Source organism: Galleria mellonella, unplaced genomic scaffold, assembly GCF_026898425.1.
Source record: "Galleria mellonella isolate WM207_F2 unplaced genomic scaffold, CSIRO_AGI_GalMel_v1 utg1634, whole genome shotgun sequence".
Lineage (NCBI taxonomy): Eukaryota > Metazoa > Arthropoda > Insecta > Lepidoptera > Pyralidae > Galleria > Galleria mellonella.
The window spans coordinates 659,030-683,388 of NW_026442007.1; the positions used below are offsets into that span (position 1 = coordinate 659,030).

At 35.2% G+C, this 24,359-nt stretch overlaps 2 protein-coding genes across 4 annotated transcripts in view; both read right to left on the minus strand.

The window, feature by feature from the left end:
- Nucleotides 1-27: 27 nt before the first annotated feature.
- LOC113512908 (MD-2-related lipid-recognition protein-like) lies at nt 28-8,667 on the minus strand. The gene is made up of 4 exons (XM_026896869.3): nt 8,507-8,667; nt 3,318-3,428; nt 1,335-1,501; nt 28-218 (listed from the first exon to the last, which is right to left on the minus strand). Exons 1-4 carry the CDS (start codon nt 8,592-8,594, stop codon nt 129-131), a joined length of 456 nt encoding a protein of 151 aa, XP_026752670.1. The 5' UTR covers nt 8,595-8,667; the 3' UTR covers nt 28-128.
- Nucleotides 8,668-9,828: 1,161 nt separating this feature from the next.
- The window catches only part of LOC113512980 (uncharacterized), an 81,949-nt gene continuing 67,418 nt past the window's right edge, over nt 9,829-24,359 (minus strand). For all 3 annotated transcript variants that reach the window (XM_052892630.1, XM_052892629.1, XM_052892628.1), the window contains 11 exons: nt 21,842-22,374; nt 21,167-21,398; nt 18,676-19,315; nt 17,713-17,889; nt 16,976-17,138; nt 15,958-16,073; nt 15,583-15,802; nt 14,880-15,000; nt 13,923-14,077; nt 12,972-13,116; nt 9,829-12,285 (listed from right to left, as the gene is read on the minus strand). In XM_052892630.1, coding sequence (XP_052748590.1) covers nt 12,097-12,285; nt 12,972-13,116; nt 13,923-14,077; nt 14,880-15,000; nt 15,583-15,802; nt 15,958-16,073; nt 16,976-17,138; nt 17,713-17,889; nt 18,676-19,315; nt 21,167-21,398; nt 21,842-22,374 — 2,691 coding nt within the window. In that variant the 3' untranslated portion in view covers nt 9,829-12,096. The remainder of the gene's footprint in view (nt 12,286-12,971; nt 13,117-13,922; nt 14,078-14,879; nt 15,001-15,582; nt 15,803-15,957; nt 16,074-16,975; nt 17,139-17,712; nt 17,890-18,675; nt 19,316-21,166; nt 21,399-21,841; nt 22,375-24,359) is intronic.

The following is a 24,359-nucleotide window of genomic DNA, read 5'->3' on the forward strand; positions in this document are numbered from 1 at the left end:
CAAGATAATAAATAAAATGACACTGTGTAAAGAAATATGACAAGGTTTATTAAGTTTCTTCAGATTATATATAGTTATTTATTTATTTTTATATATATATATATATTTTATGGCTATAAAATTATTAATTATTTTCTAATCTGGACGGGCGTTTTGAAACAACACCGTTGTGCCTCGTTCTCTTCGTTCCACAAGACCCACTTAAATGTGTATGTACCCTGTAATAAATACAAAATATCAATGTTTTAAAAGTGATCTATACATTTGACGATTTTGGTGGCCTGGCGGTATAACACAACGTCTTACCACAGGCTTTAAGTTTTGAATGTCGCGGGTTCGATCCTCATAGAATACATTTTCCAACTTCCAACCTTCTTCTACTTCTATTTCTAACTAACACTATCTAGGGTCGAGTCATCTTATCCCACACAATACAAATATGTGTTTGTAATTATGACTATGACTGTTTGTACTGATCTGGGTATATATATATATATATATATATAATATGGATATGTACTTACAGATAAAAAAGAATATAGAAATAGTGACAGAATTATTAGGTAATAAACATAAAAAAAATTACAATCGAATTACAAGAACCTTCTTTATTTAAAAATCATGACAAAATGACTATTTATTTTACTCGACTGTCCAAAAAAAGGAGTGTAATGTTTTCAGAGTTTATGTATATGTGTTTTTTGTTCCATCAAAATTTTTAAATGCTATATGAACGTATGAACTATAACAGATATGAACTATATGAATGAATAAGTAAAAAATGAGTAAAAATGTTTCTTTCTTTCTTTCGTATCATCCATATGGGGTATCGTTACAATTCTTACAACATCCCGTATGCACTGGTTATATATTTTTTTAAATAGCTCATATCTAATTATGTAGTCGCATATTTTTCATTTGTAGAGCGAAATGTATTTGTTTGTGATTCCAACGTCCAATTTTTAGAATTTATTGATAGAGCATTGAGCTTTAAAAACGGGTCAACTTTTTGTTCAAGCTAATTGCCATTGTCATTGTCAAGCTAAGTGACAAATTAGCTGACTCGTTTTTTTATCAGTATTGTATATATGAACATACGCATAAAATGTATTTTGACATCTTATTTAATAAATAAAATGAGTGTTTACACATTAAAGAGATGCAGACATTATAAGACAAAATAAATATAGAAGTTATGAAGGAATCACACTTAACTATTTATCACGCAATATTGTGTGAAAAAATTGACCCGTTTTTTGAAGCATTTCTATGGAGACGCTCTATTTATATAATCTAAGAATAGATATCAAATGCAGAGGATTCTTTACACTTACCACGGGTATTTTTTTCCCAATAAGAAGATGGTAGGAGAGGGTGGCCGCCTGCCCGGACTCCACCGGGCAGGTGGTGAACGCGCAGCCATCGGCCATGCCCAGATCAGGGAAAATAGCGCCAGTGTCAGCCCAGTAGACGGCTGTCTTGAGTTTTGTTGTTGAGAATTCTAGAACAATTATTTCCATTTTTTTAACAACACAGGGGGCAAACGAGCATGCGGCTCACCTGATGGTAAGTGACTAACGCCGTCCATGATCACCCAAAACACCAACGGCATTGCAGGTGTGCTGCCGGCCTTTTAAAAAGGAATATGCTCTTTTCTTGAAGGTTATGTTGTCGTACCGGTTCGAAAATATTGCTGCTGGAAGTTGATTCCAAAGAGTGGTTGTGCGTGGGAAAAAGTGCCTTGAAAAACGCACGGTGGAGGACCGCCACTCGTCCAGATGGTTGGGATGAAATTTTAGTTTATGACGGGTTGTATGATGGTAAAAATCAGCAGCAGGTATCAATCCGAGCAATTCCTCAGAGCACTTTCCATGATAAATTCGGTAGAAGATGCACAGAGATGCAACATCTCTACGCAGTTTCAGTGAGTCGAGCCGGACAGTAAGACGCCGATCGTTTCTAGCAGAATCATAGACTTTTTAACCTTAAACAAGCGCTGTAGTGAAGGAATTGTTGGTAATAAGTCTAAATAAACGAAAACAACTCTATTGCTAGCAATATACACGTAGTCACTGTCAGGTCGACTTCCATGTGGTCCCCTCTGTTTAGGAAAAGTGGTTAATTCTTATTGAATTTTTTGCTATAGGCTGATTTGCTTTCATGTGAAAACGATAAAAAATGTAAGCCTTCTGTACTAACATGACACGTTCCGATATCAAATTAGTTTATAAGTATTATAAACATTAGGAAATAAAAAAAAAACTCAGTATTTTTAGATGATAATAAAATGTTAACACTGCATGTGTTATTGGTATATGCTGGCGAAGGCACCAGCGGAGGATAAAAGTTGAACATGTAGTTAAGCCACTAGAAATTAACTATGCCAGTTTCCAGGGGAGACTGCGTGGAGGTCGACCCGACAGGGTATATTACTAGTAACAGAAACTAGACTCTCTTTTTATAAAAGTCCCTTCTTCTTCTTCATCCACATTTAACAACCTTCATTGCTAGGTTCCCTGCCAGGCACTGTTGCTAGACTGAATATTTTTTTCATTTAACTATCTACTGCCGAACAAAGGTTTCTGATGGTGATGACATAGAATGAGCTACCCCTTCTTTTCTTGTGGGTGTCGTAAAAGGCGACCAAGGGAACTTAATGCTCGAGGGATAGGCATCAGCGCGTCATCTTAAAACATCACCAAAGAATGAGTGTGAGATCAGAATGGATGCAACACTATCAGAGAACAATATAGAATACATATTCGAGAACAGTCTAACTAGGGACATTTTTATTAAGTTTGCAAAGTCTTTGTTGAGGGTTATAGCAAGAGAGAACGGAGCAAGAATAGTGGACTAAATACTGGATATGACAAAGATTTAATACATCGATATACATAGTTTACAACTTTATACACATAGTTCATAATTATACATATGTACAGGTTATACAAATATATACATGTATATAAAAAAAAAAACCTCAGTAAAAAATACAGATATAACAATAATACAGAATGGAAGGATGTCGCAAAACACATAGTGACAGAAAACAAAGTAAATTTAAAGAAAAAAAAAACATCACCACAGACTAACTACGATTTGTCAGCAGATGAGGTTACCATTCCATAAATAAATATGCAGAGTGGAACAACTCTTCACTAGACGTACTCAAAAGCAATGCAGGTATTCAATGACGTATTCAGGATCGTTCCATATGCCTGTCAATAGGGTATTAAACAAGCAGTAAACAATTACCAGATAAAATTATGTTTATTTATATGCTACCTTAAGTGTATTGCAAAAAGGTTTTTATTTACTTGGCGTGTAGTCGAATTCCATGGAGACATTGTTGCCCTTTTTCAAGATGCAGGTTTTCTTCGACCGACATGGCGTTATGCGGAGCTGGTTGATTGAGCAGCTGTCGTCAACTGGAATATAACAAGAATTAATATAACTACATATTTTGTTATATTTATTATTGACATAACCCGAGTTGGATAGGGAGAAAGGAATTAGTTACGCGGACTACTAGTCCCATTGCGAGCAATATACCCTATCAGGACGACCTCCACGTGGTCCCTCCTGGAAATCATCGTGCTGAATTCTAGGTATATTCATCACGATGGGCTAATTGACTTGCCTTTCAATTCGCACCTATCATTGTTCACTGGTGCCCCGCCAGCGTACTCCATTAGCGCAGGTGAGGTCTACATTTCATTCATTTCATTGTCATCCATTAAAAAAGAAATATGAGACTAAGTGAATTAATCCGAGTTGGGTGGGGGGAAAGGGATTGTTAGTAATGAGGTCTAACTGACCAGCAATACACCCTATTCGGTCGCGGTTTCCGCTGGAAACCATCGTGGTTAATTCTAGTGGAATTCGCTTTTTTTTAGCTTTCACCTCACCTATCATCTCGCACTGGTGCCCCGCCAGCGTATACCGATAGCACAGGTGAGGAGACCATTCCATTATCGCCCATTAAAAAAAAAATCTAAGTTGGGTTTTTTATATAATGATTTATCTGCACAGAGTCAATAACTAAAGTCATTTAAAACGTGATAACTTTATCTATTTATGCATTTATTCTTTATTTATCTTTATTATTGCCATAACACTGTATTTTGTAATATGTAGTCATAATTTAAAATTAACTAATATCTAGTCATTCCTAAGTCTAACTGGTAGAAAAAGCAAATGAGTATAAAGTCCGCCTTCTGTACCGTATTTTCTTGTTCAATAAATTTCTTTTTTTTTATTTTGTCATAAACTATTGTTGCCCACTATGTTACTAACGTGCATGCAATACGCTATGTAATAAGAACTTATTTAGTTTCTATTTTTAATTTGAGACTTATTTTTTGTGTTGATATAAATCAGTCAGTCATCTTATCGTAATTTTTTTCTTCATAAGTTACTTGTATATATAGCTTTCTATAGGAGAAGAGAGAGAGGAAGAAGAGAAGAGAGGAAGAATTTTTGAAATCGGTTGAGTAGTTTTTGAATTTATTCATTATAAACAAACAATAAAGTTTTTATATATATTTTAGGAAAATATTATCAAATGAATATATTCATTAAAAAAGAAATTTCACCAAATTGTATTGTCTGTGGAAAAGTTGAAGATGTGCAGCACCTATTATTGATGGAATGTGGCACGGCAACCGAAGGGAAAAGGAAACATTTTAAAAAATATTTAAAATTAATAAATTGATGTGGGTATTGTTCAGAGCATAATGCATGCTCCAAACTGCCAAAATTACTTTGTGCTTAAGTGAATTAGTAAGTGGTATTGTTTAGTTAGAGTTATATTTACAGTAGTAGTTAACCTGCTTAGATATTGTGGGATTGACATGTTAAAAAACAAATTAAACGTAGATAAAAAAAAAACAAATTATATCTTTACTCTTTATAGTATTTTTAGAACAAGATTTAATACCTTCACGAATTTTACAGAAAACAGGGAGACACATGAAAAAATAAATAATTATATATGTACATATAAATGCATATATGACATTGTAAAACTTGTGGGACACTGGACTTTAAACTAGATCAAAGATCTGTAAAACAAGAGTCCAGGCCCTCAACTCAGGTACACTGTACAGTTTGATTTAGGTAAAAATAAAAAAAAAAATGAAATGACTACATAAAACAAAACAAAAAGTTCACGTATGTGAGTGTACGCTCTCGTGCGTTTGTGTGTGTTTTGTGTATATCGATTTATTAGTAAAATATAGACATAGAAATCGTGTAAATATAATGTTCCGGTTTAATATAATGGCAGTTGACATGTTAACCTTTAATGATACTCGTATGTAGGCACGGCGAGTACGTACGCACCAGTGCACGTTACGTAAAAGTGTTTTGTCTATGCCATATGATCTCGATACATAGTACGAAATACATTGATCGAACAAGACAGCTCTCTACTGTATTTAATAATCTATACTAATGTTGTAATGTACGGATAGACAGAGAGATGTCTGTCTGTATATTTACTTTGTCTGTAAAAAGTTAGTGGAATTTATTGCTTTGTCATTTATTGCTCATATTGTTGTAATGTTGTTGTACCAGCTGTTAACTGTCCACTGCTGAACATACCCCCCCCCCCCCACCTCCTATAAGAGGGGTTTTACCAGTAGTTGCCACGCTTGGCAGGCGGGTTGGCAACGACAAGCTTTGGTGATGTTTTAAGAGGGACGCTGCTGCCCATCCCTCCATCATAAGTTCGCTTGCTTGTGTAATGTAATTAGTGTGTTGTAAGTTTAAAACCGATTAAAGTAGGAAAGTAGTATGAAACCGCAGTACCAGTATAGAAATTATCGTATGCTATAGCCTATTATAGTATATAGTATACTTGGAACTCATTCACAAGAGAGTAAAGCATAGGATATTGAATGATTGTATGTCGTTGCAGCGGCGCTACATACTGATACACGGATCTTATAATTCCTTTGTCAAACTTCGTATCTCGTTTAGTTGTGACACGGAGAGTACATGTAGAACACCGCAGTAGCATGGCAAACATATCATCTGTAGGGGGGAAAGGGATTGTTAGCAATGGTCGACCTCCACGCTGTTCCCCCTGGAAACTATCATGAACAATTCTTATTCAATTCGTCACAATGGGCTAACTGATCCGCTTCATCCTCACCTATCATCCTTCACTGGTGCCCCGCCGGTGTATACCGATAGCGCGGGTGGGGTTACCATTCCATTATCACCCATTAAAAAAATGTCTTTATTTATATTAGATATAATTTAGACAAAGGATATTGTAGTACAGTTTTTTCAATAGAACTTATTGAAAATATAAACAAATGGTTAGTGGATACGACTATAAGACAGTCTGCTGATAGTTAATTATAAATGTCGGCGATAAAGAAGCAGGTATGTAGGTACTATTTACCTGCAAATTTTTCACCATGTTAAGTCCCGATAGTGTATTTAAAATAAGTCTACCGATGTCCAATAGTAGTACAAATCCAAAATAGATTATGACTGATTTAATTTAGAAAATGTTATTGTGATAATTGTAATAGAGTTTGGTAACGTTTTTATTAAACTTTATGTAACATATTAAATTCTGTCTTTTGTAGATACTTACTTCAAGCGAATAGTAAAAATGAAAGAATTTCAAATGAATTTTATTAATAATATATAAACAAAATTTTGCGAGAATGTATGGATGGATGTTTATTACTCCTTCACGCAAAAGTAACTGAATGGATTTGAATAAAATTTGGTATAAGAATAAGTCATGTCTTAACTACTAGTAAATAGAATATATACTGATTCACGTGTGGGCGAAACCGCGGGATACAACTAGTATTCAATTATGTTGGAATTAATTAAGAAGGCGAGGCGTATGTTCAGCAGTGGCTAAAAAGAAAGCATTTTCGTATTGATTTATTGTTTAAAAAAAAATTTTTGTAATTTTTGTAAACAATTAATACAGATATATAGATAGATAGATATATGGAGAATTTATTTACATTACTTACAGCACACAAATTACAATAAAAAAAAACATACATATAATACACAGAAAAAGAGATAAAAGAGAAAAAAAAAAAACAAAATATATAAACTAACAATCTCCTTTCTTTCCCTTCCTTCATGCGTGTACCATAGTAACACAAAATGGTCACAACTCAGTTTATTGCTTTGCCCTTAAAAGAGCAAAACACTGATATTCTATTGTGGCCAATAACAATACGAAAACTAAGTTTTTTTTTTCTCTGAACGTAATCGTGTTCTTTATCGGACAGTTGCTATACTGGCGTGATACCCTCAGGTCGGGGGTTATCAATAGTATTGCAGAAATAAGAGTGATTATTGGATATTTATATTCTGGAGTGCGTGTGTAAGTTCCAATGACCCTGCTGCAAGATTTATATTGCATTAAGTGGCACAATAGAGTACAGACTCAATTGTGCCTACAGAAGCAGTTAAGTGTTTGGACGGTGATATTTTTGTTTCTTATTTGTCATTAACTTTCTGCCCACTACTTCGTGGAATTCAGAAGTTAGTAATCAATAAAATAGCTTCCAGATGGCGTGCCAAGTAAGACTTTCAAGAATGCAACTGTGGAAATCGCATCCAATTTGGTGCAGCTGTTTTTGTGTGATATCGAAAAAATCATACGGACAGATAAACAGATAAAATTTCTAAAAATTTTTGTTTTTGCATTTGGTCTTATTTAGACATCTCATATTAATTTTTCTTAAATATCTTTTATATAGATATCGCTGTATTGTCTAGTTGTAATTTTATTACACCAGAAAGATAAGATCATCTTGAACTACATCTAAATTGCTCAGCTCATGGGTTCTTTGTAAAAATATTGCTCTATCTATAAATGTTTGTTCTTTTTTTAACTGAATGAAAATAAAACAACGGATCCGTCTATGCTCGCGTAGTACTTCGATGGACCTCCACCCGGTCTCCCTTGGAAATTATCGTGGTTAATGCCAGATGAGTTGATCACGATAACCCAATTAATTTGAGGGGAAAGGGATTGTTAGTAATGGAGACTGAGAATCCCGTTGTTAGCAATATACCCACCAATACAACCAGGTCGACCTCCTCGCGGTTCTCCCTGGAAACTATCATGGTTAATTCCTAATGAATTCATCATGATGGGCTAATTGGCCTGTTTTCATTCTCATCTACCACCCTTCACTGGTGCTCCGCCAGCGTATCCCGTTAGCACAGGCGGGGTTACCATACCATTTTCACCCATAAAAAAAAAACCCAATTAATCTAACTTCATTCTCACCTATCATCCCTTGGTTCTCCACCAGCGTATACTATAGTAAGTTTTTTTTAAACAAAGAATATATAGTAACTTGTTTTTATTGTAAAAAAAATATATTTTTTTTTTGTAAAAAATTTACTTCACGAACGGCACAAGAGATGGACAGGCCATAACCAATTCGTACGCAATTTTCTCTGTCTACACCGCAAGGTACTCGGCGAAATAATATGAATAAATACTTACCATCATCACAGGTACTAAAATTAGCGATATCTGCAGTGACCACCACTAAAACAGCAACGAACAACACTAGGGCGACTTTTCGCGACATTTTTTTTTATGAGACGTCTACCTCTGTCCGGTACTCTTTTTAGAATGCTATCCGATAGGTGCATGCACTGTCCAGTCGGTATCGGGACGGACATATTTCTTACAATTACTGATAACGTACAACAATTATCTAGTTAATTGCGTTTGCTATTTAGTTAAATAGTTGTTTATTCGCCTATTAATGTTAATGTTATTGATATTATTAAATTATTATTAAAAAAATTAAAATATCTACAAACTTTAATATAGCATAAAATATAAAGAACTAGCTGTTTCCCGTGGCATTGCCCGCGTGACTTCATTATATTATTGTTTTGTCATTATACATAGTAGTTTCAATTATTGTTTTTCTTTACGGCGAAAAATTTCATCTTTTTTTTTTATACAACTTAGAATGGCAAACAAGCTGACGGCCCACCTGATGGAAAGTGGTAACCGTCGCCTATAGACATGAGCAGTACCGTGAACATAACAGAGTATACTGTTTCGCCCATGATACCCCCCATGCGTTGCCATTCCTGAGGACTCAGGTGTTATTCCTCTGTACCCAGTAAATTCACGCCATATCCCACCCTTCAAACCGAAACACAGCCATGCAAAAACAAACACTAATGGGACAGAGGTACCCAAGCAATCGACTTTTGTACAAAGTCTCCCTCTGGTATTATTATTATTATTGATTGTCCACTGCTGAGCATAAGCCTTCCCCATAAGAGGAGTTTTGGCAGTAGTTGCCACGCTTGGCAGGCGGGTTGGCAACTGTAGTTAGGTTTTGGTGATGTTTTAAGAGGGACGCTGCTATCCATCCCTTCATCATTAAATTCATCTTGTTACTGAGCATTATTTTGTTTATAACTTTAAGCATTAATGTGAGTTACAACCGATATGAGTATTTTTTTTTATCAGATGAACTGTTATTTATTGGGGTGAGAAGGGATTGTTAGTAATGGGGATTAGTAGCCCTGTTGCTAGCAATATACCTTGTCAGGTTGACCTCCTCGTGGTTCCCCCTGGAAACCATCATGAACAATTTTTATTGAATTCGTCACGAGGAGCTAACTGACCTGCTTCATTCTCACCTATCATCTCTCACTGGTGTCCCGTCGGTGTATACCGATAGCGCGGGCGGGGTTACCATTCCATTATTATCCATTTAAAAAAAAAAAACTGTTATTTATTATTTGCAACAGTTTAAAAAAAAAAAAGGTTATTACAAGAAAAATAAAAGAAAAAAATTCCTTTAAAAAGTGTAAAATTTTATTAAATTTACAATAAAAAAAAAAACCCTAATTAAAGGGCATATAAAAATAGTTGAAATAAATCGAGCACGTTGTTTGGAATTCGTTGTACGTTTAAAATATATTTACATATTTAATTATTATAATTATTTACAATTAAATACATTGGATATTTTACACACGCCGAGTAATCTCTTTGGCATACCATTGCAGAGTGCGTAAAATTTACATGCAAATCTACGAGTAAATATACATTAAAATTAACGTACTGCGTAAATACGCCCTTAGAGTTATTGACCTAACTGAAATATAATAAAATGAGTTTAAATTACATAACGTAGTTCAGGAAAAAGAAGAGGTGTTTTATCTTTGTTATTATAAAACAAAAATTGTATATATTTTGACAACTCTGTTAATAGAGGCTTGAAAGAAAATGGCCGCAACTACAAGATGACGGATTAAAAATGTTTTTAAACAGACTTATTTCTTATTTAGATTGTGAAATCTGTAAATTTTTGAAGTCGGTATTTCACTTATACTCATTTCGTTAATTTTGAGTTAGATCGATATTTCACTAAGCTTTTTTTTATATATATTTGTAAATCTTAAAGATCGTAAACTTAAATCACTATAACCCTACCTACAATTTTTTTTTCGAAACTATGTTTAAGAAATTTATGATAATAATAGAGAGCCTTCTTAATTTTTTTTTTCAGAAACAATTCATGGGACCAAAAATAGAATTTTGTAGATTTGGCTTGAATTTGTAACTTTGTCAATAAACGACAATATTCCTCTATAAATTAATCTATACAGAATTATAATTTATTATTATTATTATTATGAGTATATATCATGACAAATACATCAGACTAAAATGCCTAATACAGATTGCATTTTTAATAATGACTTTTTAAACATTGTTGTGGATATTACGTCATCCGTTAATATTCTATTTGAGTATTTTTTTTTCTAAACCTATTCACTTTATTCAAGTTATTCGAGTTAAGAGGCAGACGAAAATGTAACAACGGTCATTGCTATTGCCGTAGTAGTTATTATTTTGCCTTTGTAGAACAACCAGTGATCCGACATTTTTGACATGTCCCGAATGACAACATAACAAGTCGGGACATATATTTTATATTGAATTTAAACAATATTCGGCTAGGAATTATTGTGTATAGGTTCTTATTTTTATTTTTATGATCTAGTTTCAATTAAGTATTGAAGACAATTAATGGTATGTATTTTACTATAGATATCTAATTATACTTTGACTTATGGTTAATTAATACTAAGACACTGTTATTCAACTAAACTGAAAGTACATATTTATAACTTTTATTTATATCTCAAATTAATAACTACAAATTAAAATTTTCTGAACTTTATTTTATCAGTCATTTATTTTTCATCACAGTTATTAAGATTTTTAATTGATTAATTAAATTGTATTTTTTTTTTATTGAAGGAAATAAATCTATTTAGAGGAATGCACGATTCGATTATTTATTTAAAGAACCTGGCTTTAGTTGTTGTCTATCTAAGTTCACACGTTACAATAAAATGCGTTCATCATCATCATATCAGGTGATATCTATTCACTACTGAACATAGGCCTCCCCATAGACTGCCATATGGAACGGTCCTGAGCCACCTGCACTGACTCCCTGCAATGTATTTGAGGTCGTCACTCCGTCTAATGAGGGGTAGTCCTACAATGTATTTGTTCTTACAGGCTTGCTACTCAAGAGCCTTTCTTTCCCATCGGTTGTTGGTTTATTCAAGTTATGTGATCAACCCATTGCCACTTCAACTTGCTCATCCCTTGGACTATGTCAGTTATTTTGGTTCCTTTGCGGATATCCTCATTTCGGATTTTGTCACGCAAAGAATGCGTTCATACGCGTATCAAAATCAGAACAGCGATGTGTGTGTCTAGAGCTTATAGGTTATATAATACTTGTGACATGATCCGAGTTCGCATGGGTTTTTTAAAAAGAAAATACAGTCCAAATTGCTGGCTGATAACGTAGCATTCTGTAGGTGAAAGAATTATTAAAATCGGTTTAGAATTTTTTGAGTTTTTCCATTACAAACAATAAGGTCAAATCTTTGCTCTTTATAATACATATTAGCTTAGATTATACCCCACACTAGACACTCTGATAGAGAAGATTTTACAATTAAATTCTCTTCTTCTTCTTCTTCTTTTTCTCATTCAAGAGTTTCCTCCTGTAGGGGCAATTAATTCAAATACAACTATACAATAGCCAAAGTGGTGGTGGTGTTGTGAGGATCGTCCCTCCGCAAGTCTTGATGTATGCCGGCCTCTTTCAATATCCTCATGCGAGGACCCAGGGGGACCCCAAGCGCCCGCAGCTTGTCTTCACCCACGTAGGGCAGTTCTGCGGCACCCACTTTCTCTTTCTCCAGTAGCGCTGCGTATTTCTGGAAATAAAAATTTTAATAAAATGGTAAATAAAATAATGCAAATGATGGTGGTAGTACCGTCTCTTATTTTTTTCTGGTGCTTAGAATGAATGGTGCTTAGAAACTGACAGTCTACTAGAAAAGTACACCGGTACGGTTACAACCGTCGTCAGTAGCCATCTCGTATTGGGGACCGATAGACAGCAGAGGTCGCCAGTTCGGGGGCCGCCCACATATTCATCTGTTGCAGTATCCGGCCGTAATACCTTCCTAATGCTCCTCAAATATTGCATCTAAACTGCGTCCACCATGTACCCTCTTGTATAGGCATTCCGTCATCCGTATCCAATAGCGAGGACGGGATGCCTTAAATACTGTACCGCAAACCATAAAAAAAAGAACAGTACCGTGAACACGAAAGAATGCACTTTGATGCCCATAGACTGCCTATGGACGATATCGAAATGGGTGATAACCTTTTATCCGCCATCACCAAAAGAACCCGTTCGAAGTTCTGTTATCGATCCGATATCTATATATTGTTGATATCGGATCGGTATCCATATTACCTATGCTTATTCCTAAGGACTACCTTATGCTGGGTACAGAGACCAGGTTATTTCGTTTCGAAATCTTAAATTATTACATTGTAAAAATAATTTATGGGAATATATAGAATGGATTATATAAATTAGGCTGCTCACCTCATAACCGAGTTTTTTCAAGAATAACCTCATGAGGGGCGGCTCGTCTCCAAAGAACTTGGTGAGCCGTTTGACCCGATCCGGGTTGCTGAACGAGTACGGGTCCGAGTGTCTGTGGTGACCCGAACGGATGTGCTGTTGGGATCTGTGTGGAGGACGATTACAATTAATACCATTTATATAATTGTATTATATGTATAAGGAAATGAATGTGTAGCTATGCCCTCCCAACGATCACAATTCCTCAGAACTGTGATGTTTTTTTTTTATAGCATTAAAGTGGCAATTTAGCATACGGCCATGTCGTTCCGCGAGGCCTTTGAAGATATCAAGAAGTTATGTAGTTCTGGGCAGTTCAAATTAGATGCTAAATGAATGAAATAAAAATCCAATTTACATTTCTTTTTTCGAATTAGACTTGTTTGTCTGGGTGGTAAGCTATTTGCTATAATAATAATAAAGAGTAAGTGTAAGACATCAACCCGATGGATTTGTTAAATCAGAGTTGCCACCGAACTGAATATTCAGTCAACAATTGTTTTGGCCCAAGTAAAACCTGAAGAGTATTCGTTGGGAGGAGAATTACTGGTCGTCGCGATCACGCCTCATCAGCCTTGAAGAATAGACTGAGAAAAATTACTGTATTAGTAATTACAGATAAATATACGCATGATATTCATCCACGAGGACGTCTTGAAAAGGGTGAATGAGAAAAGAATATTAATAAAAACAATAAAGAACAGAACATGAAGAATACAACATGAAGATTTTTTTGAAGAGCATAATAGAAGGAAAATTGAGAGGGCAAAAGGAGAAGAGGAAGCCCAAGGAATGGGACATGGGAAACACAGGAGGAATAAAGCTGGCCGGAAGAAAATGCACGAATAAGTTGCACCGACAAGAGGAAATCCAGGCATGGTTTAAGATGTGAGATGTGAGATGTGCGCTCACTTGTACATGTGGCGCAGCGCGGCGATCTCCGCGCGGATGTTGTCCATCTCCTGCATGACGAGGTGCTGCGTGCGCATCTCGCTGGACAGGTGCGCCACCGAGCGCGCCAGCGTCACCACGTGCGACTCCAGCCGCTGGAACCGCTTGTTGATGCCCTGCCGGACCACAACCACTAGCATCAGACACAGCTTTCATCCTCACCTCTCACCCCTCACTGGTGCCCCGCCAGTGTATACCGATAGCGCAGGCGGGGCTACAATTCCATTATTACCCATTAAAAAAATCCCTATCAGGTCGACCTCCACGTGGTTCCCCCTGGAAACCATCGTGAACAATTCTTGTTGAATTCGTCACGATGGGCTAATTGACCTGCTTCATCCTCATCTATCATCCCTCACTGGTGCCCCGCTGGTGTATACCGATAGCGCGGGTGGGGTTACCATTCCATTATCACCCATTAAAAAAAAACACCTTAGTCCTTAAGGATGGCAACGCATGGGGGGTGTCATGGCCGAAACAGTATACTGCACATGTCTATAGGCGACGATTACCACTTTCCATCAGATGGATCGTCAGCTTATTGGCCAATTGGGGTACTACTTTGTATATAAAAAAACTTTAGTTACTGCTACTTCTTTACACTTTGTTTTTTTTTTTATATATACGAAGAATATTAACTATTTATGAAGTTTTTTCCGCAATAGAAGGAGGTTCTAATTTCGCTTGCTTTTTTTGTATACTATGGAAATAATAGAGTATACTGTTTCGCCCATGGGTTCCCATTCCTGAGGACTCAGGTGTTATTCCTCTATACCCTGTAAATTCACTGCCATATCCCACCCTTTAAACCGAAACACAGCCATGCGAATACAACTGCTTCACGGTAGATAAACGAATGAGACAGAGGTGCCCAAGCAAACGATTTTTGTACAAAGTCTCTAACTGGTAATATCTTACCTTGAGATCGTGTTTCTTTCTGTGATCATTAGAGCTGCGTCTTTTGTCCCGGACCGGTCTGCTACTCACTGAGCTCGAGGGTAAGGACGACATGCTACCGTAGCGGCGCTTCGACGATAGCCTGAGTGGAAATAATATACAAATAAATATAGGCTAGTAGTTCAGAGTATGCCGTTATGGTATAAGTATAGAATGGACCATAACTTCCTTTCTCGTAAGTATCGTAAGAGACGACTAAGGGAACTTAATGGTTGAGGGATGCGGGAGGTTATATTAAGCAGTAGACAGTTAATGGATGATACAAAATACAACAAGAGAACAGTAAAAGTGGCTAGTTTTTAACTGACAGTCAATGGAGAATTTTACGGTGTAGAAACGAGTTGAATTTTTCGCAGGAATATTCCTGAATATCATTGTCTTATTGAGACAAGTACCTCAAAACAATTAGTCCAAACCAATATCGATTAAGTAACCACAAAAGTTCCGATTCCGAGTACTTTTACTAGACTAAAACGAGAAATTCTTCATCTTCTTCAGGCGCATCTCAATTAATGGAGGTTTACTATCAGTTACGCTGGTTTGTCTTTTTGATTGGAAATTCTAGTTTCATCTAGCTCCTAAGCCATGATTTTTTACATTCTTCGATGCGTCTCTTACTTTCTGTTTTGCCCATAATTATACAGAGAAATTACAGAGTACTCACCTCGATTCCCAAGTGGGCTGTTTCGCCAGACTAGCCGGCTTCCTTACGCCTAACAGTTGCAACACTTCAGCGTACATGTTCTCCAGCCCTCGGAGTTGCCTCCTGATAGCCCTCGCGTCCCCCGTGGACGCGTCGCTGTCCGTCCTGCCATCCAGGAGTGACGAGAGATCCAGGCTCCGTGTGGTTGTTGACGTCATGTCTGTTGTATCCAATCCGAATACTGAAAGTGTTTACAGTAATATTATTATTATTATTTTCAGCCGTTAACTGTCCATTGCTAAACACTGATATTGATGTTTACCCAAGTCGCAACAGTAACTATTAAATAATTTGTGATAATTTGTACAAAATGAAATAAGTGTCACATATACTAACAATGTTTCTTGTAATGACTGTCTCGTTTCGATGAATGTTTCTTGTGCGAGTGCCAGCGTGGTGAGTCTCGTCCGCGTCTTCTCTCCTCGGGATACTCCGACGCGCGGCCTGGAAGACTAAGACATTTGTTTTTTAAGATTAAAATCTAAAACAAAAATATTGTGAAAAGCGTAGTGATTAATAAAATATGACTCAAATATTTTTGTAATTGGGACATATTTGTTCAATTTATCATATGACCCAATTTTAGACTTTGAGTATTATATCGTTATAGTCGTAGAATACTGACGGATCTATATATGTAATATTTGTCAGATCCGTCAGTATTCTACGACTATGACGATATTTGTGAGGTTATGTAGCTAAATATATATATGACTTTGGACACTGTATAATTTAACTGGATAATGTAAAGTTCACGATTTATAATCAGATTCAGGTAGATCTCCATGCGGCTTTCTTTAGACATCGTCGTGATTAATTTCCGATGAATTCACTATAAATGGCTATTGTCTACAATTGATTTTGCACCCAAGATAAATACCAACTTTTTATTGTTCACTCCAAAAGTTGTAGTTGAATATATAGCAAAACAAAAAATTGAAAGAACTAAACTACATAGCTTCTAGGCAATCTTTGGATTATTATTCCATCCAAAAGTTGCCTAGAAGTATGGCTTTCAGGGATATGGTTGCTTAAATATCACTCTCTACCTATCATCCTTCACTGTTGCTCTGGGAGTGATTTAGGAGTTTATTTTGTTGGGGCAATCAAATGCTTTACAGGGAGTCAATGGATGCAGGTAGCTCAGAACCATTCCTTATGACAGTCTATGGGGGAGGCCTATGTTCAACAGTGGACGGCTAACGGCTGATATGATGATGAATCAAATCATGTATCTCTGTCCAATTGGCTTTATCCCAGGACTTCCTTATACGACATGACATCTATATTTTCTTTTATCATACGGATAATATGGATGGGTAATTAATATTCTGTTATTCCTCCTTCCATGTACCTATTTCGTTTGTGCATATCAGAAGAGGGAGACAATGGTGGCAGTGGCGGCGTCACTGAGCTATCGGAACTTCCCGAGGAGTCGAGCCTCATGCCCGCCAGCTTCGGTTCCAAGATCTGCCGCAGCTCACATTCTACTAAGTCTGCCCATTCGTTCTCGCCAGCTGAGGAAAAATAATATAAACGTTTCTTCAGTAAAATAGTGAGCAAAGATATTGTTTTAAAATTCCATGGGGTCTAAGCTTTGTCAATGGGAGGAGAGAAAAGGATTGTTAGTAATGGGATCTGAAAGTTCCATTACTAGCAATATACCCTATCAGATCAACCTCCACGTGGTTCCCCCTGCAAACCATTATGGTTCATTCTTGTTGAATTCATCACGATGGACTGACCTCCTTTTACCTTTACCTCCCCTATTATCATTCATTAGTACCCCCCCCCCCCCCCCCCCCCGTATATATCACGCGAGCGGAAATAAATTTCAATATAGACTCATTAAAAAAATAATTTGATTTTCCTTTCCTCCTAATACAGCACATCAAGTTAGTTGGTATTATCTTAATACGGGAAGTTTTGAATTTTATATTGTGTTGCTCCATGCTTTAAAACTATATATATGTAGATAAATTATCTGTAATTAATAATATATTATTATTAAATTATTAAAAAAAAATATTGGGAATGAAAACAATATAAAATTCATCATGATGAATGTTGTCATTCATCTTCTATACGTACTTGGTCCAGGAGGTTGTTGGCTAGTTCCTGGCTGCGGTTGCATCCTCGAAGGGCCGACCGCATCTGAATCAGCCGACGTGTCATGTAGACTAGCCTCTGGTCTTCTTCCGCTGGAGTACGCCACGCTACCACGTCCAGAGTCCACATTAGATGATTGCCCACCGTTTTTGTCGTAGTCTGGAAATAAACCATTGTCTAAACTATTAATCAGACTCTTTAAGCGAGCGTCTAATTTGTTCATGTTTCTAATGGCTGAAAATGGTAACCTCGCCTGCAATATTAATATAGGCTGACGGGGCACCAGTAAGAGATGATAAGAGAGGAAGAGAGCAGGTTAATTAGCCTATCATGACAAATGTCATAAAAAATAACCATGATGGTTTCCAGGGGGGACCGTGTGGAACTCGTGGGTGCATATTAATTCTAAAGCGATCTTAATATGCACTTTTAAAGTATTTTATTATGATTATATTTTTACTCAAATTTTTTTAATTCGGAATTGTAGCAAAAGTGATAGTTCGATATCAAGGAAATATTTTTATTTTTATATTAATTTTGGTGATATAAATGATAATTAATGTGTCTCTTAAATTACCATACCATAATATGACATTTTATAGCGATTTTATGGTAATCAACACCTGTTATTTGTATTAGAATAAATCACAACGTCGTTAATTGTTGTCTCTAATAAATTATATTTTGCGATACTCAATTTTAATTATTCTACATTTAGTATTATTAGATAATTAAATACGTGTATTTCAAAAGTAAAAAGTTGCCAACGGGCCTGCTTATTTGTGTGTCTAAACCAATAGCTCAAGTGAAGTTACCATCCCATCATAATCTTACAAAAAAAACACACACACGTAACACCCCTAGTGTTCCAGACAACAGTGACCTTTTACCATCAGATAGGCTGTATGCTTGTTTGCCATTTTTGTGGTATAAAAAAATAAATACCTGAACTGGCACCGGAACCAGCACCTTTCTTTCCATGAGCTTTTAAATCTTCTATCCTATTTGGAGTCTGTCTCGACGAAGATGGTTGAGGATTATAATTTTCAGCCTTAGCGTTAGAATTATATACACTATCAGCAGACTTTTGACTTGCACTCTCATCATTTCTCTCTGTGGCTTGACTTGAAACTATCGTTTCTTCTTTCTGTTTCTGTCCCATCGAGTCCGGTGTTCTTCGCTCTTTATGTATTTCGGGTGTTCTTCTATAAACATTTTCTTGAAGTCTTTCTTGTCTGTGAGATTCTATTGATCTTCCGCTAGTGCGGATTCGGTCTTCAAAACTGGATCTACCCTGTGCAACTAATCTCGTTCTAAATCCCCCATCGTCTGATTCTCTTTCATCACAAATATTTTTCGGTGAACAAGTCTCATTAGATGCTCCATCTAGAAGATTCCCATGAGAGTTTCTTCTAGATCGGTCGTGTATCTGTGGAGTGGTCACTTCAGTTCTTGGTTGAGGATCATCCAATAGATGCGGATGTGACGCTGCCCGTCTTCCTTCCACTAAACCTCTTTGTCTTATTATTTCTCTTTCTAATTGTTGTGGACTTCGGAGATCAGGTCGTGAATGTGAATTATCGAACTGTAATAATAAAAGATTTGAATTAAACGAATGACATTAATTACAAAAACTGGAAGTCGTAAAATAAAGTAATGATGGAGATAATAGATAAAGATAAATTTATAATTGAATTTTTCAATCTATTTAAAATCGGATGTGATTAACAAAGCTGATTTTATCGTAAAATTTGTATCTATTCAGACATTGAAGCATTAATTCATATTCGATGTCAATTAGCTAGATTAACATAACAGTAAATTAAAACGATATGCAATCTTTTATATGTAATTTCCTTTAGATATAGCGTAACATTGAACTTAATTTTTAATGTGTTTGTTTCACATAATAGAAGTTTAGTTAATTTGTATGTAAAATATGACTTATTTTAGGAAATTACGTCCTAAATAGATAGGTAGGTTCACTCCACTTTTATAAAAAAGGAATATGATAATTGATTAAAGTATACATATTGTTCCGATTTATTTCCAAATAGAAAAAAAAATGTGTTATTCAAATACTTTTGTAAAGTATCTGATAATATAGTATTTTAGAAAAATTGTGATAATTCATTCCACAATCCTTTGGAACACAATTCTTTCCACAATCTTCTAGAAGAAACTTTAGAATTAGAACTTTCTGTAAAATAAGTAGTAGATACTCTACGATACATCAGCATTTTCGTTGTTGAATAGTGATATATCCAAGTAATATATTCCTATATTTTTACATTACACAGTACGATTTAGATGAAGCTGGGGAATCAGAGAAAGTTATGTATAAAAACATTGATGAGAACCTCGCAAAACAGGGCAAAAGAACAAACAGTGGTATAAAACGACACTAATTCACGATTGATTTACTTCACGATAACAATGAACCAGTAAAGTATGTTTTATGGACGTAAAAATTATTCCATGAAAAATGGTGTTTCGTCGGCCTCAAAGCTTCTTGTTATTATAATTGCAGCACACGCCGTGGGAACACTTGCTTAATTGTTAAGAAGAATAGTTCTTTGTTTCTTCGGTTGATAGTGAGAACCGAATAGGAGGTCGTAAGAAAGGCGTTGCAGACTAGCATTGCGTTAGTTTTTGGTGTAATTCCAGAGTACGCGGATGTAATAATAATCGTTTGTGGTATACTCAGGTTTTTAATACTCAATTGCTTTGTAAAGTCTACAATTATACAAAGCTACTGCAATATATTACTGCAATAGCATTTAAAACTTAGTCTGTAATAATTAATTTTAAGTTTTGAATGGTTGCTTGTATTATATTTAAGTATTCTTACTTGCAAAGAACCTATCGTGAATTCTTATAATTCAATTCTTACAAGTATATTTCAGATTATATGAACTATCCTATTAATTTTGGAGAATAGACAACGAGCTTACATTTACATGCAAAAACAGTCATTAGCTATTAGCCCCAGTTTTGCACAGATAATATTGCGTTTTTAAGTTTACATTTTCAGAAATACTTTTTTAACAGAAGCTTACGTTATAAAATAAATCTAAATTCAAAATTCAGCTTTATGACTTAGTAATTTTGGCTATGCATTAATAGGCATTCAGGACAAACGAGTTTTCATAAGTAAAAATTTATATTTTGTATTAATAGGCATTTTTAATAAAATATGTAAGTGTATACATATATCTTTTTGTTTTATTAAATTTGATACTGTAAATAAGTTATTTCTATACATAAGTAAGAAGCGGTACCATTTAATAATTACTAAATTGTATTTGGAAAGAAGGTTTTTAAATTTAAACATATGCAAAGTTACCTCGTGTAATCGAAGTATCCACAAATCTTATCTAACCGTTCACATTTATATTCAATACACGAGTTGAATCAATTATCGAACTATTGTTACCTGAGTTTGCGGTCCAGTCTTTAACGAGGTGAAGTTAGCCATGGATCTAACGTCGATGTCTCTCTGGTATACCGCACTCCTTCTACCTGGAGGGCCATAGTGCTGGTACAGCGCATCGGCTCCAAGAGCTTGGGACTGGCGAGCAAGGGGTGTCGAGGCCAGCATTTCTTGCGATCTGGCCTGCTGGTTCAGAAGCATATGCTGTTGGGCTATTTGTTGCTGCATCAGTTGTCTGAGAAAGAGTTAAATCATTAATAACGGATTGAAATTTTCATTTATCATTTTTATTTACTTACCATTAGTCATGTATATTGAATTAAATTTGAAAAGCTGAAATTTGGCGTGTAGTATTAATAACGGAAATTATTTAACTATCTTAAGACTTGTATTATTAGATCGGAGCTTAGATACCAAAGCTTTAATAACGGAAACTGTTATCAAAGTTATTTTTAAACAATAAAAGCTTGTAATGGAACAATGATATAATCCGATAAAAACTAACATCTTATGGAGAGAATTCACCTTTTTATCGATAAATCAGCGATCAAAGTAATTGTTCTAAGATGATTTACTATCGCTTTGTGTTATTTTTGTATTGTGAGACATAGGAAGTCTCAAAGTAAAGAGTAATCAAGATGCTTCGATGATATAATAGTTTTAAGACCTGTTATCTACCTGTGTGGGGAGGGACTGGGATACGCCATATTATTATTGGGTATTCCATGGTTGTATTGCATATCCGGTCTGTTTTGCGGGATTGGTCGGCCGTATATACCTTGTTCCAATTTTCTATTACCGTTATCTCTAGGTGTAATCTGCTCAGGCTCAGGCCTCTTTCTCTCTTCACTATTATTTAATCCTGCCTCTTGTTCATTTCCTTTATCACTGTCGTGGCTTTCTTTACTCTTAAATCTACTAGATATCATATCTTTAAGAGTGTGATATGTTTTTCTTACAGATTTATTACTTTTCGGCGCATCTCTTGTGTTGTCTTTTCCAGTTTCGACTGTGACCGTTATGAGTTGTGAATTGTTTGGTGTATCAGGTTTTTGACCATAATTTTTGGCCGGGATCGGAGGTTTTGGTGAATCGTATTGTCCTTGAACATTTCTGGATATGGCGCCTTGGTTTTGATTTTGATGCATTGCGTAGCTATAATTCTCGTGGTATTGTCTATAGTTGTCACCAGATGTCCCAGCTTGCTGGTTCTGGAAAGTAATAAACAGTATTATAGTTTTATTGTGCGGTGGGAATTGAAGAAACAATGGGCTATTGGAATTTATACCAGCAAGTTTCAAGTTATGTGTAGCTGTAAATAGTGTTGTTTGTGCATAAATCAGTATGTGAAAGACGTATTGTTTAAGGGGAAAACTATAAGTCATTAGGGTCTTCAAAATAGACTTGTATTTTATTTAGAGCAGAAATAGTTTTACATATAATTTGTATTAAAACTACTTTTAAATAAGTTTTTAAGACTTAATACAAGTTTTTATTTATTTATTAGATCTAGTATAAGATTTTTTTTTATATTGTTTCCCATGATAATATTGTAATAGGAGCATTTAATATAAAATAATACCATAATAAAATAATTTAATTATTCATATAATATGGGGCCCATGAATGTCGCAGTGTATTTGATGTTTTCCATAGTAACTGTCAAGTCATCAGCTTATCATCCAATTCATTGTCGTATATTTTTTTCCACTTAATTTATAATTAAAAAAATCTTAATATACCAACATTTTCTAAAGCAAACTCGACCATGTCTCACAAAATTATATATTAAATACACTAAAACTAAAAATCACTGACACGTAATTTTTAAGTTAACACCAAACACGTCCATATCACGGGTTACTATAAATAGACTACTCGTACCTATAGTCGGGAGGTAGTGAGTCGGTCGTTGTGACCGGATGCGCGCGCGCATCAGCGCATGTGGGATCCAGCGGTTGCCGCACGATTGTTCGTTGCGGTACACGCTATTTACGTCGAATACCACTTAATTTAGACTTAAACATGTAACATGTAAACCCCGTGTGATTGTTTTCCTACTATAGAATTTATTATATATATACTGTTATATAATAAATTCTATACTTATTATATACTATAGAATATAGATTTTTTTTTATGGGTGAAAATGGAATGGTAACCCCGCCTGCGCTAAGCGGATACGCTGGCGGAGCACCAGTGAAGGGTGATAGATAAGAATGAAAACAGGCCAGTTAGCCCATCATGATGAATTCGTCAGGAATTAACCATGATAGTTTCCAGGGGGAACCGCGAGGAGGTCGACCTGGTTGGGTATATTGATAGCAATGGGATTCTCAGTCTCCATCACTAGCAATCCCTTTCCCCCCTGTAGAACACATTATAAAAAATATATATATTAATAGGTTTATACTAACATAAACCTGTTTTTATTATAATTGTATTATAATGTAGTTGTCTATAGCTATAAGTAAATTATATAATTAAACAACTAAAACGCAGTTTCTTGCATTACAAAACATTTCTCTTATATACCCTTATATGTAAGATTGCCCAATACAGAATTTTCCCTAATCAATTCGATTCGATCCGTTTCATCAAACCGAATAGTTTGACTTTCGCTGGTATGTAATAATCGAATCGTGTACGTCGTTTTTTGTTGTATCATGGTAACATCGTTTTATCATGGTAATTTTGTATAGTTCACTATAGATAATTAAAGAACTAAACGAACCTCATAAGTTCCAATAGGTAAACGAGTTATTTATGAATTACCAATCAAATTTCGTACGGCTCTTTTGTTTTATTAAGCGTGACAAAGAAACAATTAAATCGGCAGTTACGTAAGCAATACCTTTAAGATTACATTGGAATATTTCAGTATAATTTATAGATAGACATTGCAATCACTATTATGTTTGTAATATTGGAAAATCTGGTTTTGCTTTGATTCTAAAAATACATCATATTTATGTAACGAACATGATAGAACTTTTGTATTTTGTTATATTTTTTCTATTACATGTTTTACTGACTAGAACGAATGCGGAATATTTGTTTACAGACAGTTTTTGCTACGTAAGAAAAAAATACTTTAATTGTTGGAATGTAAATATGGGATCAATACGAAAGTAAAAATATAGATTACAAAAATAATCATAAAACTCGGTTTAAAATTTGCTACGTATGTTCTGTT